This window comes from Cavia porcellus, unplaced genomic scaffold (genome assembly GCF_034190915.1).
Source record: "Cavia porcellus strain 051 isolate PalLab524CR breed Dunkin Hartley unplaced genomic scaffold, mCavPor4.1 scaffold_7, whole genome shotgun sequence".
NCBI classification, from domain to species: Eukaryota; Metazoa; Chordata; class Mammalia; order Rodentia; family Caviidae; genus Cavia; species Cavia porcellus.
This window is the reverse complement of record NW_026947490.1, coordinates 93,076,830-93,093,889: the sequence shown is the minus strand read 5'-3', so window position 1 is coordinate 93,093,889 and position 17,060 is coordinate 93,076,830. Positions and strand designations below refer to the sequence as shown.

Sequence of the window (17,060 nt, the reverse complement as noted above, 5' to 3'; positions counted from 1 at the left end):
GCCGTGCTTGAGACACGCTGAGTAGGTAGGAACAAGGCAGTATCCGTGATGATGGTGTCCGGGAAGTGCGTGTGATGAGCCGGTAAGGCAGTGGCCTGAAGACAGAGACCCAGGACAGCTTTGGAGCTGTGAGGACGCAGATCGTTTCCTCCAGTCAGATCGTATTGGTACATTTTAGGGATCCATAATGATCCCATTCATCACGGAGATTTCACGCCTGTACATTGTGTAATTTGAATCTTCCTTTTTTCCCTTCCCGCTCTGTTTTCCAAAGCCGTTTCCATTTTTTTCTTTTGTCACTTTCATTTTTACTCTCCCCCCACCCCCTTGTTCATTTCCCATTTGAAGATTTTCTCCCTGTTTCACAATACCTGTTACACATTTTGTCCTTTTAGTTTCTCACACCAGAGAAAAAATGCAGTGTTTTTACACACGTGTCTGATGGATTTCATATTTAAGAGTATGGTCTCAGGGTGCATCCATTTACCACAAACCTCTCAAGCTCAGAGGGAGGGTATGGAAGCCACACAGCTGGTGATTGTCTGGGACTATGGAGAGGAAGGGCTATGTTGACCTCAGATGGCTGGTAATTCAGTCGCCTTCCTCTCCATTTGTCTTACTACGTATCAATTTCTATTGATTATAACAGTAGCTTTTGTATGTTTCATGTATATAATCTGTTCTTTATGATTTTTCTCATGTACAGCCTCTGATACGCTTTTTTCTCTTTATTCAGTGTGGAAATAGTTTTTTTTATTAACATCTGACATTTATGCATGAAGATACTGTTTAATACAATTTATTCTATTGCATCTTACATGTTAAGCCTCAAAATATTGATAGCTAAACTCACGTAGAAACAGTTGTGACTTTTCTAGAAAGTTTTGTCTGTTGGGAATAAAAGGTCCCTTTCCTCAACTTTATCAGTTCTTTTTAGATTTTAATATTTTAACCTTAAATATAGCAAGTCTTTTTTTAATATAATGTATTTTACAGAACGATACTGTAACTTACTACATTGCAAGTCAAGCTAGTTCTGTAGCTGTGAAGCTGATTCTGTATCATTTTTTGTAGTGAGAACTTACTGATTCTAATACTTCAGAGCAGAGCAAGATTTTAAATTTGATTTATGTTTAATATTTTATTGTTCAGCTCCTTCATGCTGATGTTTTGTGGACTGATTATCACCAGTATGTCTGCATTGTTTTCTTAAAGCATATATGATACTTAATATAATTATGTAAGGCTATAAAGTCACTTGGATGTCTTCATAAGTAATGGAAAGGTAGCCAATATATTTCTGTACAACATGAGTAATTATTGAATAGGGATTTATAATAGTAATAATTGTATTGTCAAAAATGTTACTTTGTGTTATTTATTTGAAGGTGTACTTTTGAAGAGATGGAGATATTTTAGAAACATTTTTAGATTCTCTATTAAACACAATTATCTTCAAACTATCTGGAAAATTCTTGCTTTACTGAACAACTCAGAAGAGTTTGTGATGGCTCATATTATTATTTTACTGAAAAATAATTTATCCAGGATTCACTAACACTCAAATAACAATATGAACATTGACTGTGAATGAGCTGATTTTCACAGGTTGATACCCCAAAACTACAGTGTGTCTGTATTACTTAAATATGAAATTAATGTCATAAAGAAAAAGTGTGAGGAAAATTAACATTTATAATTTCAACAAATGTAATGTATGAGAAAACAGTAGGCATTGATAAAAGATGTGCTTTTCCAATATAGATTGCAATTAAAATAGGTGATGTTGAACAATTCATAAATCTTACTTTTTCATTATTCAGAATTTTTAATGTCTCAAACAATGATTAGGAAAAAGTCACTCTTGTTCAGGGAAGATAAGGTCTTATATTTCACTTTAAACATACGTGTGTAGTTCATGAATGAGTGAGACAGAATACTTTCATGTGTCCAGTATGGTTTTAGTTACAATAAACATAAATTAAAAAATATTACAGTGTTGAAATCACTGCTGTGTGAGGGGCTGGGGATTTAGCTCAGCGGCATAAGCACCTACCTTGCAAGTGTGTGGTCATGAGTTCCATCCCCGGTACCGATAAAAAAGAAAAAGACAAAAAAAAAAAAAAAAATCACTGCTGTGTGTTACTTTGTGGGGGTTGGACTCTGGAAAGTTAGCATGTGCTGCTGTTTGAATGGTGAGTACACATTTCTGTCTCCTCTGAATATGAATGTCACTGGAAATAAATGATTAATTCCTGTGTAGTGGAGAAAAACCTTTGAGTGATGCAAGCTGGGGTTTGGGTTTGGGGATAGACTGAAAGGCAGAGGCGGCAGCTTTTCTTGTGCCATGTTGTATAAGGGCCCGCCGTAGGATTTGGGATGGCTATGAGGAATCTACTCTGGCTCCTCTGCAGCTCTGAGAAGTATAGAGCATTCATAGCCAGCTGTTGTATTTGACTTGCTGGCTCTGTGCCTTTAAAAAAAATTCATTTAATTAGAGCATCAGATTAGTACCAAAAAATACAAGACACAGACTGAAAGGTACCTCTCCTATCTGTGAGGATTCATCCTGGCTGGGGAAAACTGTATACATTATGTATACAGTATAGTATATTGTTTTTAGCTCACAAAGTTTTACTTAGAAGTAATTTTTAAAAAATATATAAATTGGCTGGGGCCTTATTAGCTTAGCCTTGTTAGCTTAGCGGCCTAAGTGCCTCCCTGGCAAGTGTGAGGTCCTGAGTTCGATCCTGAGTAACAAAACAAAACAAAACAAAAACAAACAAACGAACAAAAAAATATATATAATTATATCTGATAGAATTTATACATACATATATGTATGTATATACAATAATTGTTCCAGCGTACATTTTTTATTACATTAGCTTTTAAATGATATTGTTTTGTGTGATAATGTATTTTGAAATAAAATGTCTGAAAATAATTTTCCTTAACTCAGTTGAATTGGCTGTGCTGCAGTGAGCCATTTTATTAACTTCAGAGCATATTAAGTGATTTTGATGAATGTCTATGCTCATTTTACCCTATATTTGCTGAACACTTGCAAAACTAGCACCTACTCTTTAGGCACTGAGGTTACTTACTGGTAAAGAAGCAAATCTGCTGCTTGCACAGAGGTTGTATTCTAATGAGACGTTTCAGACTGCCTGACCAGAAGCGTAAAGACACCGACCGAGCAGAGCTTGTGAGGTAGTCGGAGGCCAAGGAAGTCAGAAGTGAGTTCTCAGCTAGGAAAGAGGAGTCGGGAAGTAGGACCAGCAAGTGAGCAGAGGCTGTGTTACTTAGAAAGTTAAAGACTAGAAAAAGCGTCTGGATGGAATGTCAGTGTTACGGAGAGTTACTGTAGGGTTTTCGGCTGAACCGGGTGCTCTGAGTTATGTATTTGTAATGTTAAAATCCGCTCCGATAGAGGTGTGAAGCACCAGGGGAAGCGGGCCAGGCACCGGGTGTTTCCCTGGTGTAGCTGAGAAGTGATGTAGCTTACCCCAGAGCGCTGAGACGGAATCTGACCGAGCGTTTTTACAGCAGATGCGTGATAGCCACCCACGCGGGGCCTGTGAAGCATTCCCAGTGGAACGCTTGGGCTCGAGTGACTCAGGGAGTGCTGGGTTACTGTAGGTGCCAAAATACTTAATTCTGAGCCGTTACCTCTTAACTGAGAAACGCTTGTTGTTGCCACCATCTTAATACGTGAAATTAAAAAAGAAATTATCACAAAGACTTCTTTTTTGTAGGCGGAATATGTCCAGCTTGTTACTGAACTTCGAATGACCAGAGCCATCCAGCCGCAGATCAACGCTTTCTTACAAGGCTTTCACATGTTCATCCCTCCTTCGCTCATACAGCTTTTTGATGAATACGAGTTGGTAAGGAGAAACGTGATTTTTGTTGTTACTCAAAGACACGAAAATAATTTTAGAGTGTGGTAGTGAGTTGGGTAAGGTATAATGAAGCAGTGTGGCTTAGCGTGTACCAGTCCAATTATTTACATACAGAATGGCCAAAAGTTGCAGTTTTTTCTTTAATTTTATAAGATAATGTAACAGGAGATACAAAAATGACGGTTTTCCCAAATTAATTCAGTACGATGATCAGCTGGTGCTCTGGCTAGTATGTCAACAGATGGGCTGCCTGGGTGATGCCTGGGGAAACTGTTCAGGGTTAGGGTTCAGGGTCAGGGGTTTTAAAAACTAAGATGTGCGGTTGCCCTTGTGGTGGTTGTTGTTTTGAGACAGGATCTGCGGTTGGTTCCGGCAGGCCTTAGGTGACAGGTGTGCGCTGCCAGGCCCGGCTACCTCCCAGGCTCAGTCACCAGAGTAACAGTTACTTACGTGAGACGGGGTTGGGCTGTGGTGGACAAGTACGGGATGTGTTTTTGAAGATGTTGAAGACAGTGTTTTGCATTATTTCTGAATTTTTTTTATCTGACCACGTAAAGAATGCTGATATTAACTGCTTACACTTCCAGAAAGAAGACTTTTTCTAGTGTTTGTCTAATCTTTTCTGGCTTATTGTTTTACTGTATGTATAATTTTGTAATTTTCTACTTTAGACTTTATACAGAGTCCACCCTTTCCATTTGACCATGTGAATAGGGGCTGACATATGCCTTCCAAGTTTACGCGTATTCCAATTCCAGTGTTTCAGTTTATCTTGGTGTATGTTTGTATAAAAAATAAATGTTGGTAATTTTGAAATCTGTCATGACTAAGTTTTACTAAATTTTAGGTTTGAGTGTTTTGATTTTAGTTTAATATTAATGGCTTTATTTGCCCTAGATTGATTTATTCTTCAGTAACTATAAGATTTATTATTTTTAGCACTTAAAGATGAAGTAGTTGTGAGCTATTACTTTAAAATTTAACTTTTCCAGTACTATGCTTGGGTGAAACTTGCATTGTGAACTTTAAGACAGAATTCTGTAATTTTCTGGACCCATATGTAAGGTATAACCCAGATAGCTATAACAAAGATAATACCAATAAATTAATAAAGCTTTTTATTGGTACATAAGAAAAAGATGAACATAGTAAGTGTGTAGCCAGTGAGTTTCAACAAACTGAATGTACCTGTGAAACAGCCGCCAGATAAACAGACCCAAGGGGTCCTCCTAGTGTCCCTTTCAGTCACTGCCCCCTCGAGTGTAATCATTCTCCTGCCTCCTAAGTCATAGGTCAGGCTTTACCTGTTTTTGAAATGTGTTTACAGTGGAAAAAGCCTACCTTGTGTGTGGGGGACCCATTCATGTCAGTGGATGCAGTTGTCCTTGTTCATCCTCGCTGCTGTGTAGTGCCGCACTGTGTCGGTTTCCGGTGTGTCCTGGACATGCGGTGGGCTCTCAGCTCCAGGCTGCTCCGGGCAGTGCTGCTGCAGCCATGGTGGTGTGTGTGCACGCTGTTTCACATATACTTATCCAGCCTACCTGTACCCGGAGCAGAGTTGCTTAGTACGTAAGGCGCTGTGAGTAGCATTGTAAAGTTCTGTGTCCCTTTCCGCTCCCACCACCACGTGTGAGGGACCTACGCTTTCTACACCCTTAGCATTTAATGCTTACCCCGTTTTCATTTTCACTATTCTGAGTACCACTTTCTGGTTTTTCTTATGATACTCAATTGTCTTTCCCTGATGGCTAATGAAATCAAACACCTTTTATGTGTATTGGCTGCTTGTGTGCTCTGTTTTTGAAACTTGTGTTTTAAGTAATTTGCTTATCTTTCTGTTTTCTGGTTTTGTTGTTACTGATTTATAGTGTTTTTAGATATTCTTACTGTGAATATATATTTTACTCTGCTGTCTCAGTGAATAAAAAACTTTTCAACAGGATATATAAGTTTGTTTGTTTGTTTTTAATGATGGAGCTCTCTGTGTCCTGTTTAAAAAAGTTTCTTACTCCAAGGTAATGAAGGTAATTTCCTGGGTTTTTTTCTAAAAGCTTTTATTCTTTAGCCTTTACATTCAGTTCTGTCTCTTGATAACTATTTAATTGTGCATTTTGTATTAGAAGTTAGGTTTCTTAGTTTGTCTTGGACTCTGGTTTTAAATTGATCTGATTTGATGGTAATATTTGGGACAAGTCACGGCCGTGATGTATGCACTGATAACAATGCTGACAGTTTCTAAGCGCTCGATGTTTGCTAGGCATTGTATAAATACTATTTCAACATTAAACCCTTCACCACGAGCCTCAGGTGAGAAGTTTTGGAACTGTTGTGACAGAGCGTGGACCCGTGGTGTCTGACCCCAGGGCCAGGCTCTGCATTAGTATTGCCAGACTGATTGTTGGTGACAGGAGTAAGAAGTGGCTACAGAGTCTTTGTGTCTTTTCATAGGAAAAAGTTGTGCTACACTGAGAGAATACTTTCTACAAGTTTTTGCAAACATTTCCATTAAGGGATTCAGGTGTAATTTTAGAGTTTTAGTGGGGAGAATATACCTATTAGTTCAGGGTCCTGAGCTAGAGGTGTTCCTCCATTGTGGATGAAAGGCAGTCCCAAGTCAAGAGGTAATTGTCAGTTTAGCAAAGTCATGGCAGTATTGTCTTCAATACATTGTAATACCATTACTGTTGAGGAATTTAGCAAACATGTATGGGCCTGTCTCCTAATGTACGGCTCAGGAATGTATCCATATGGCACCAGAACATAACAATGCCGAGTCCTGTGAAGGTTAAGTGAGATGGTGACCATGAGCATTGTATGACTCACATGCTGGTAGTGTAGGTTACACATTATACCCGACTAACAGTTATCTTGTTATATCTTAAAAGTTCAGTAGTTTTGTTAAATATTTTCAAAATAAGTAAATTACTGATTGGGATTAAAGTATTTTAATTACATGTACTTTTGTGAAATTCTCATTCTACTTTTGTGTTCTTTGTCAATTTAATAATATTGCCCAGTTGTTAAATAAGATAATAAAGATTTTTCTTTCTCTTCCCAGAAAAGCATAATAAATAAATATGGTATTAACTAGGTTTTTCAGATTTTTTGAGAATATAATCTGTCATTGTTATTCATAATTACTTATAATAAAGGCATAATTAATATTATTAAACACTTATCTTCAGCCTAAAATCTGATGAATTGCAAGAAACATATAACATTCATCCCTACACCTTTTGGTAGATCTGTATCAGGGTCCTACCAGGGCGTGGTATTTCCTCAAGTTGTTAAATTACGGAACTTTAATAAAGGGCCAATCATGGAGGGAGTTGTAAAGAATAAAGAAATTCTGGTAGGATGTCCAGAGCCTGCAGCAATGGAAAGCCTTTCTCGTGACTAGGACTGAAGATACAGTTGGAAGAATTATTAATTCTCCCGAGAGCTTGAGCTGCCAGGGAGGGTCCCTGGTGGTCGCCGTGGTATAGCGGTGAGACCACTGCAGAGATGTGGTGTTGAGCAAGTCAGGGCGCAGAGACGCTCCCCTCTGACTCTGCCTGGATCCCAGCTCAGCTGGAAGGGAGCCGCAAGGGGGCCGTCAGTCCTGTGGAGAGGCAGGGGAGGTATTTGAGGGAGATTGACAAGAATATCTCCATCCGGTGCATACAGGTACTTTCTAGGGCTGCTGCGAGGAGAACTAAAACCCATCTGTGCTAACACTTCTAAAGCTTACCGCCTGACGACCTCTCCCAACACGACAGAGGGGTTTTTGTTTCTGTAGATTATATTTATGGATTTTTACTTTATTTGAAGTTAGAACAAAAAAACTGTTCATTGTATATTAACATGTATAACATTTTGAAAATAAACGCTGCTATTTTCAAGAGCAAAATCAAATAGAAGAGTGGTATTGTTTGGCAGTTTTGCAAATTTAAAATGTTACTGTCTTATTACAAGACAGCTGGGTTCTAATATCTGCTTCTGCATAGAATCAGTTGTGCTGTGTTGTTTGGTTAAGTGTACAAAGAAAATTCATTTTCACATAGATAACTTGGAAAAGAGAGAACCTTCCAGATCTAATTAATAAATCTCAAAGCTCCAAGAAATCCCACCATGACCTTGTGTTAATTTTGTTCAGAGCACACTGTGTACCAGTCGTGAGCATGGTGACAGTAGCTGCTGGGGGAGGTGTGAGTTTGAGCCTCGTTACCTTTCGGTCCCTTTTGCAACCGAGCGTGCTGTTCTAGCTTGCTGTGGAAGTTCAGTGCACACAGGCATTGATTGCCTCGTTTTACCAATCCCAACTAGGAACATGGGCTGATTCAGAGACGGGAACCAAATATTTTCATGTTCTTTTCCCTTAGAACACCCAATCATAAATACTTTGTCACTCTTCATTTGCCTTTTTGTTTATATGGTTGACGTTTTGTGAGTTTTGTGATGTGTTTGATGATTCTCTGGAAAGAGCCTGTTGAGAATCATTTAGAGGACCTGTGCACGAGGCCTTGGGGTTCATTGTCAGCAGCCCTCAAAGGGAGAACAAAACAACAACAACAAAAAACAATTGTACTATCACTTTAGGGAAAACTGACTTTCAAGGTCTGAATTAACTCCTAGAAGGCTACTATTCTTGAGACAGAGTCTCGGTATATAGTTCAGCCTGGCCTAGAACTCACTATGTAGTCCAGGCTGGCCTCCAACTCATGGCAGTCCTCCTGCCTCAGCTTCCCAAGTGCTGGGATTATAGGCATGTGCCATAAATGGTGTTTTAAAAAACAATAATTTTATGTTACTTCCTTTTTCCTAAAGATAAGAATGTTTGATGCACATTATTTTAGCATTTACTGAAGTCTTTGCTGTCACTTTAATATTGAGAATATAGTCCTCTGGTAGAATTTAATGTTTGCAAAGAAACATAAAAATAAGTAAACTAAAGATGATGTTCATACAGTTGTTGCATATGTAGACTGTTGTGTATAACTATACAAACTGCAGTCTCATGTTTTAATTGAATTGAATCACTATGGAAACATCAGTACCTCACAATGTTTGAAGTAATCAGTGTCAAGGATTCTTTCCTAGGTAGTTCTTACTATGGACGGCTGTGAAGACTGTCACAAAAAGAAATCAGGTTTATATGGGGTTACTTTATAATTAAGCCAAACTTCCTATGTAATAATTTTTTTCCCCAAAGAAGATTAATGAGATACTTTTCTTTTCTCACAAAGGAGCTGCTGCTTTCTGGCATGCCAGAAATTGATGTGAGCGATTGGATAAAAAACACAGAATACACAAGTGGCTATGAAAGAGAAGATCCTGTTATTCAGGTAAAATCTCTCTAGAGCTTAGAACAAGGTTAGGTTTGCCATTTAATTTTGTAAGTTTCTAAGCACTATTAGATGAAAACTTACATTAATTAACAAAGTAAAGCTTTCCTCTAAATATGTCTTGGGGAAATATTGCATATGAAAGCTTTGTGTGAAATCATTTTTGATAACTGAGTTTCATAGAATAAAATATGCTTTATGAATATTGCTTAGTTCTTTGGTATTACAAAGTTTATGTTTGCTCTGAAATATGAGCTAAGCTTTTGTTGTTATGCTTAGTGGTTCTGGGAAGTTGTGGAAGACATCACTCAGGAAGAGAGAGTTCTTCTCCTGCAATTTGTTACTGGCAGGTAAGAAGTGTTTTTATGGTAAGCACAGAAAGAATGTAACATATATTATTTTCAATGGCTTAGAAAGTCTAATCGAAACTAACTAGAATAAAGGCATTACTGAACTGTTGCTATTTTACTACTGTTTTTACTATTTTAGGTATTAAAGATTTATTTAAATATTGAAGTTAAACATTTATAGCATTACTCAATAAATGTTTACCATGTTAAACCAGGTCCAGGCAGTACACTGTATAATTTGGTAACTTGCGTTCTGTAGGAGATAAATGCGTCAGATTTTAGTGTTGATACATTACTGGCTTGGTGTGACAGTACAGGGATTCAGTTTGCCCTTCTGTGTCTCCCCACCTCTTCTCTCGTGTGTAGCCCAGACATTCTCTATGCATACAGAGTGTGTTGTTCTCCAGTTTTTACCAAGTTTAAAGTATTAAATTTGTTGCTTAAAAAATACTTGTGATACATTTCTTTGAAAAGTCTACTCTTAAGGCCAATTAAATATAATAGGCAATAGAAAACTAGGCGATTTAAGCCTCTTTTATATTTCTAAAGATTAAAAACCTGATTTTCATTTGTCTGAAACTTGGAATTTCATCTCTTCCCTTTATGACATGTGGTTCGTGGTGGTGCATACCTCTAAACCTGTCACTGTGAGGCTGAGACAGGAGGATCACGAGTTTAAGTACAACCTGGGTAGTTTATTGTCTTGGTGAGACCCTGTCTCAGAATAAGGAGTGGGTGGGGTGTGGCTCAGTGTGAAGGCCGTGAGTTCTGTCCTTAATTCCCTCCATGCCACACACGAAAGAACGATCCAGTCTTTCCATTCCAAATGTACATGGCAGATTATATATTCCTTTGCCAGAACAGCTACAATAATTTAATGTATTTTATTGTTTTTTCTGTGTATTTAAAGAAACTGTGTATCTATGTAAAATACATATATAATCTTTTAAAGACCCTGATTTTCTCATTTTAGAAGTAGAATATAAGCATTAAAAATGAAAACCCCAGTAATTTGTGAGCACTGATCAGGCAGCATCACCTTCCTTGGGCAGATGAGCAGAACGCTTGGTTACTATGTGAGTGGGCCGCGAGGGCCTGCCTGGCCTCGTGCACTGTGTGCGGACCGGCATCCTATCATGCGTGCTCCTCTGGTGCCACGCGCTTTTGCCGTAGTGCTGTGCCTTAGAACCGGCTGCCGTGGGCTGACTTCCCAGAACTGTAACCCACAGTGAACCTCTCCTTCGTGCTGAGTGTTGGGTATTGTGTCCCAGCCACGGAAGAGCAGGCTCATGTGAAATCTGGATATCTTGGTTTATTTTCTTAGTCTTGTGGCCAGCTAAGCAGAAAAATTGTTGAAATCACACTGTATTTAATTTAATAAGTAAAACATGACTGTCCACAAGTTACAGACACGAGATTAAACTGTCTGTTCCTTCCTCCTGGGTACCAAAAACTACTCACAAACTTGGGTAATTTAATAAAAAGAGTGGAACAATATTTTCTATATGGGAAGATGAATCAATTCAGTTTAGAAAAATTACTGCCTCTAATCTCAATCCCTACAGATAATCAAATATTAATATTTTGGTTATTCTTCTAGAACTATTTCCATATATGTAATCTTTTGCTTTTTTTAAACCGTTGTTTGTATTTTATAGCTTCTTATTTTTTTGTGGTACTAAGGATTGAACTCAGGGCTCCACACATGTACACAAGCGCTGAGTTACACCTCCAGCACCCCTCCACATTACAGTTTTATTCTGAGACAGGTTCTCATTAGGTTGCCAACACTGTGAACTTTGAGTCCTCCTTCCTCGGCCTCTTGAATAGTTAGGATTATAGGATCATGCCCACCTTAACTTTCTAAATTTAGGAATATATCATTAGAAATTGTTACATACTCGAGAGGCTGAAGCAGGAGGATCATTGCAAGTTTGAGGCCAGCCTGAACTGCATAGTGAGAACCTGTCTCAAAAAGACCAACAAAAAAGAAAAAAGTTCCATATATAGACTGATAAAATTTTTTAAATGGCCACATATACTTCCATTTATGGTCTTATTTTTATTGATAAAACTTCTGTTCATGAATGATGCTGTACAAGTAAGAGATTCTGATGCTTTTATCCTTGAGATACAGTCTCACTACTTATATAAGATAAATTCTTGGTGCGCTTGTTTTGTGGACATAAGGATATACAGTATTGGGTTGGGGATCTAGTTTCAGGGCAGAGTACTTGGTAGAATACACAAGGGCCTGGGGTCAGTCTTCGGCATCACACATACACACAAAAGTATGGTAATTTCCATGACTTTTATACATATGGTCCGGAAGGCACTAATATTGAGATTAACAGGGAACGGAAGGACTTACTACCCTATTTGAAGTCAATATGAGGTATGTTCATTTTTATTTTTTTAAAAATTCAGTTTAAATATTTTTATGTATTAGTGACATGAAGTGTAGATATGTAATATCTTATCATTTAATTTCTTAAACATACAGATTTCAGTGTACTTTTTTTTTTTTTTTGTCTTTTTCCTTTTTATCGGTACCAGGGATCGAACTCACGACTGCCTGCTTGCAAGGCAGGAGCTTATGCCCCGGTGTACTTTTAATGAGTACCATAGTTGAATTACATGACCAAGTTGGTTTTTGTCTCAGTTACATTTCTCATTGTTGAGACAAAATACCTGGGACCCAGAGCTCAAAGGGTTTATTTAGCACACAGTCTGTAAAGGTTTCTGTTTATCATGGGCTGGCTACAGGACACAGGCGTCACGGAGGAGAAGCAGTTCATGGGAGGCAAAGGCAGCAAGCAGCAAGTGACAACTGCAGCCCTCCTTCTGTCCCTTGCATTTTATCTAGGGTACCTGCCCTTGGTGGGTAGCACTCACGCAAAGGCGGGTACCCGTCATCCTACCCAGAACTGTGCCAGAGCAGTCAGTGGGCTAATTTAGTAGTCACGCACCCTTGATCCCAGCATCACACATTCTAGATCCAGGGAGCTCTGAAAAGCCCCCTTGGGACCACAGGAGCCTTTACGGGGCATCTCTAAACAACCCATAACAGTTACCCTTTAGTAGTTTTTAAAAACTTAAGGTTACACATGCACGTATTCATCTACATTTTTTCTTTGACATTTTGTAGTTACTGTTTTTGCATTCCAATTCTTAAGCCATCTGGATTTTGAGATAGGGCTTGTTTGTTACTTTTCTAAAAGGTTTATGACTCAGAACTATTAAGTGAATTGTTGTATTTTCCCTGTGATTTGGTTGATATACGTCATACAGATACAGAAAATAATTACTCAGGTTCTTTAGCACTAAAATATCTTAAATTGCTACTTTGATAGAGCAAACCGTCTTTGATAGCAGACTATACAGTGCTCTTTGTGTCTAAGTAGCAATGCTGAGAAGAGCTTCACTCTTTTATTATTTAACTGGGTATGAAGTAAGGCACATCCGTTAGCATAAAGTGGGAAACGTGGCTAAATAGTAGAAGCCAAGTAAGCCACAAGGAAACACCACCAGAGCTAAGCTTCAGCCCCAGTCAGAGAGATCTGCTTACGAGTCCTGTACTTGAGCTCAAACTTCAGTTCATCAAATCCTTACTTCCTTTTCCTTATTACCCCAGTTGTTAGCATTGGTAAAGAATTTTCTGTATTTAGTACAGACTTAACTGAAAAGTCAAATGTATTCCAATTGTGAAACGAGTTAATACTAAAAATAATCTTTAAGTATTTTTGAGGGTAACATTTTGTTTAGGTCTTCAGTGTCTTACCATTTTGTTTTACTGCTCCTAAGGATAGTGGAAATCAAATTTTATGATTTATCTGTGTATAAATTAGTATAGTTGTTCCTTAGTAATCCTGAGTTTTGCAGTCATGGATTCAAACCAGCACAGATCAAAAATACTTTGGAAAAATACTTGTCCGTACCGAACAGATACGGAATTTTTTCCTTGACATTTTCCCCTAAACAGTACCCAGCTTTGCTTGCATGAGCTCATGGATTCAATTCCTAGTACTAAAGAAAAAAAAATCAGAACAGCTTACTTCTGTTCTTTTTCATTTTTGGTAACCTTATGAATTTTTAAGACAAAGATTAATTTTACAGAGACTAACAGTGAATTTTATTTTGGTTTAAAAACATCCATATCTAGGTTCTCTTCAGGTATTCTCTTGGCCCAAGTAGGAAATACTCATGCATCCATGCTGTGTTAGAAAGATTCAAGAATTGGTGTGTGTATGCTTGTTTGTTTTTGTTTTGTTTTCTTTGGGTACCAGGAATTGAACTCTCGACCTCCTGCTTGCCAGGCAGGTGCTTATGCAGCTGAGCTAAATCCCCAGCTGTGTGTGTGTGTGTGTGTGTGTGTGTGTGTGTGTGTGTGTGTGTGTCTGTCTTTTTTGAGACAGGATTTTACTATGTAGTTTAGCTTGCCCTCCAGCTCCTCACTATGTAGCCGTAGCTGGCCAACCCTGCCTCAGCTTCTCAAGTGCTAGGATCACAGGCGTGTGCTACCACACCTGGCAAGGATTCTTTTAATGTTTACTGAGATTATCCAGGTAACCTAGGAAATGTTTATCAGTAAAGCATTTACTAGCAATCAGTACTTCCCATCTTCAAACAAACAGAAAACAAAGAAACTACTGTTTTTAGGGATTCTTTTAAATTAGATTGGCAGACTTTTTCCTCTTGTGAATATATGTATCAGTAATTTCAAATAGAAAATCCTGTTTCATGTTTTGGAGTTTTTATATGAGTGTAGTAAAAAAATGCATAGCATAAAAGTTACTTTTTGGGGGGGGGGTTCTGGGGATCAAACTCGTGACTTTGGGCTTGCCAGGCAGGTGCTTGTGCCCTGGGCTAATTACTTTTGAAAAAGCCATTTTTAAGTGTGTATTTTTGTGGCAGTAAGCATAGTTACATTGTTTACAACTATTACTGTATCTGTCTCCCAAGTTTTTTCATGTTTCTAACCAAAACTTTGTAACTATTAGGCACTAACCCCCTGGTTTCCCTCCCCAGGCTCTGTTGTTCACCATTTTTTAATGTCTCTATGAATTTGATCTCTCTAGGAATCTAATCTCATCTAAGTGGAGTCATACAGTATTTGCCCTTTGATTATTTCATTTAGTGTGTTATCTTCAAGACCATTCATGTTGTAGCGTGTGTCAGAGTTCTTCCTCTTTAAGGCTGAGCAGTATTCCTTTATGTACCACATGTTTCCTAACCATTCATCTGCCCGTGATCCCTGGGCTGCTGCTGCCATTTGGCTGGTGTGAATAATGCTCTTGGAAACATGAGCAACTGTTCACATGTCTGCCTTCTGTTCTTTTCAGTGTAGACCCTAAAGAATCGTGGTAATTCTGTTTTACTTGATGAGAGCCACCACACTATTTTCCACAGAGGCTGCACCCTTTCCCTTCCCCACTACCAAGTTTCTACATTGGGCCAGTGCTACTTGTTTTCTGGAGGTTTTTGTTTAATTCTAATAATCACCTTAATGATGTGAAGTGGCATTTTATTGTGATTTGACTTGTTTATTTGTTGTCAGATGAGTGATGCTGAGCATCTTTTCATGTGCCCATTGGCCATTGTATGTCTTTTGAGAAAGGTCTCTTTTAGTCCTGTACCCATTTTCAGTTAGGCTGCTTTATTGTTCTTGGAGGTCTTTGTACATGTCGGATATCAACCCCTTATCAGCTGAATGCCTTGCAAATATTTTCTTCTATTCCATGGATTGTTTTTTCATTCTATTCATCAGGTCCTGTGATGGACAAGTTGTTCATTTTGATAAAGAGCAGCTTCTCTAGATTTCTCTGTTGCTGTACTTCAGGTGTTACGTCCAAGAAATCATTGCCAATCCAGTGTCCTAAGCTGTGCTGTATTTTTTGTAAGATTTTTATCATTTTCATTCTTTTGTTTAGGTATTTGATCTAATTCAAGCTAATTTGTGTATGTAGCAGAAAGCAGGGGCCCAGCCACCGGCCCCTCCATCTCCGGCCCTCCATCTCCGGCCCTCCATCTCCAGTGTCCCAGCTACTTTGTTGAATAGGTTGCTCTTGCCTCATGAAGCGTTCTTGGCATTCTTCTTGACTGTAATTTAACTGTGTTGCAGAAGATCATTTCTGGTCTGTCTTTTGTTCCTTTGTGGACATGTCTTTATTCCAGTACCGTACTCTTTTGATTACTACATTTCTGCAGCAAGTTTCAAAACAGGGGCATGGAACTTTTGCAGAAAGGAAGGGGGGACAAAGAGGGAGGGAGAAGCAGGGTAGAAAGGGACAAAAAGGGAAATAAGACGCATTGTGCACGTGGAGCAGCTCTCCATGATGAGGGCAACCATGTGTACCACAGCGTGTACTAATTAAAAAAGAATCAAATACGATACTTAATGAACTGTGTGAATTAAAAAAATAAAATCAGAATGTGTGTGTTTTCTCTATTATTCTTTTAGAAGATAATGTTTTGGCTATTTGAGGTTTAACAGATTTTTAAAAAGTGGATTGAATTATGCATTGTACTATGTATCATATGCTAGAAAACATTTAACTTCTAGTTACACTTTTTTATGCATTTAATACCTGGATGCTAAGTGTTCCTGTGTTGTCATTCCTGTGTATCCAGAAGCATCACAGAATCTCATCTTACTCCTTGTTGGTCTTTGCAGTCCTAGGACTGAGCTCAGGGCCTTGCACTTGCTACATCCATACTACTGAGTTACTCCCTGAGTTACATCCATAGCCCACAGCCCCATTTTAAAAGCACCAGCTTTTTCCAGGATCTGTTTGCTTCATCTTGATACTTAGCAGACCACTTTGAAATACTAATTTACTTTCAAATATATAGAGCTTATAAAGTCATAATTACATCATCTACAGCCCTATATCCCAGGTGAAAATTTCTAGTGTTGCGTTAGGTGTTTTAGTCTTGTGATCTGTTATACTACGTGACATTTAGAAAGTGTGTTTGGTATTCTGAGTATCTGGAAAGAGAAATCTAAAGAATTCTTAGTTTCCCCACTGTGAAGGATAAACCAAAACAGACAAAGAGAGAAATCATTTGGAACATAATATCTAAGAGCATTTGTTGCTTGAATTAATCATTCATTTGTTCAACAAATAATGTCTGTAGATACCTGGCATTTTGTAACCCTTAAGGATAGAGATAAGCATGACATATTTGGGCCATCAAATGAGTTCCAGTTTAGTAGGCAGGCTTACTAGTTTAGTTTGGTAGTAGGGAATAATTGTAAATGCATCGTGCTACTATAAGTAGAGGGTGCTGAGCCAGTTGAAAGCGTCACAGCAGTGTGTGTGTGTGTGTGTGTGTGTGTGTGTGTGCGTGTGTGTGTGTGTGTGTGTGTGTGAGGGCGTGCTTCCAAGGAGGCTTGCTAACCGGTCAGGAAATGTGTGAAGAGTTTTGCAGAATCCAAAACATTGTCTTGTCATTGTTCAAGTTGCATATATTCCAATCCT

At 38.4% G+C, this 17,060-nt stretch overlaps 1 protein-coding gene across 7 annotated transcripts in view; it reads left to right on the top strand.

Moving 5' to 3' along the window:
- Hace1 (HECT domain and ankyrin repeat containing E3 ubiquitin protein ligase 1) overlaps positions 1-17,060 on the top strand; it is a 90,081-nt gene that overhangs the window by 71,379 nt on the left and 1,642 nt on the right. For all 7 annotated transcript variants that reach the window (XM_063253939.1, XM_063253936.1, XM_063253937.1 and 4 more), the window contains 3 exons: positions 3,759-3,890; positions 9,131-9,229; positions 9,509-9,579. In XM_063253939.1, coding sequence (XP_063110009.1) covers positions 3,759-3,890; positions 9,131-9,229; positions 9,509-9,579 — 302 coding nt within the window. The remainder of the gene's footprint in view (positions 1-3,758; positions 3,891-9,130; positions 9,230-9,508; positions 9,580-17,060) is intronic.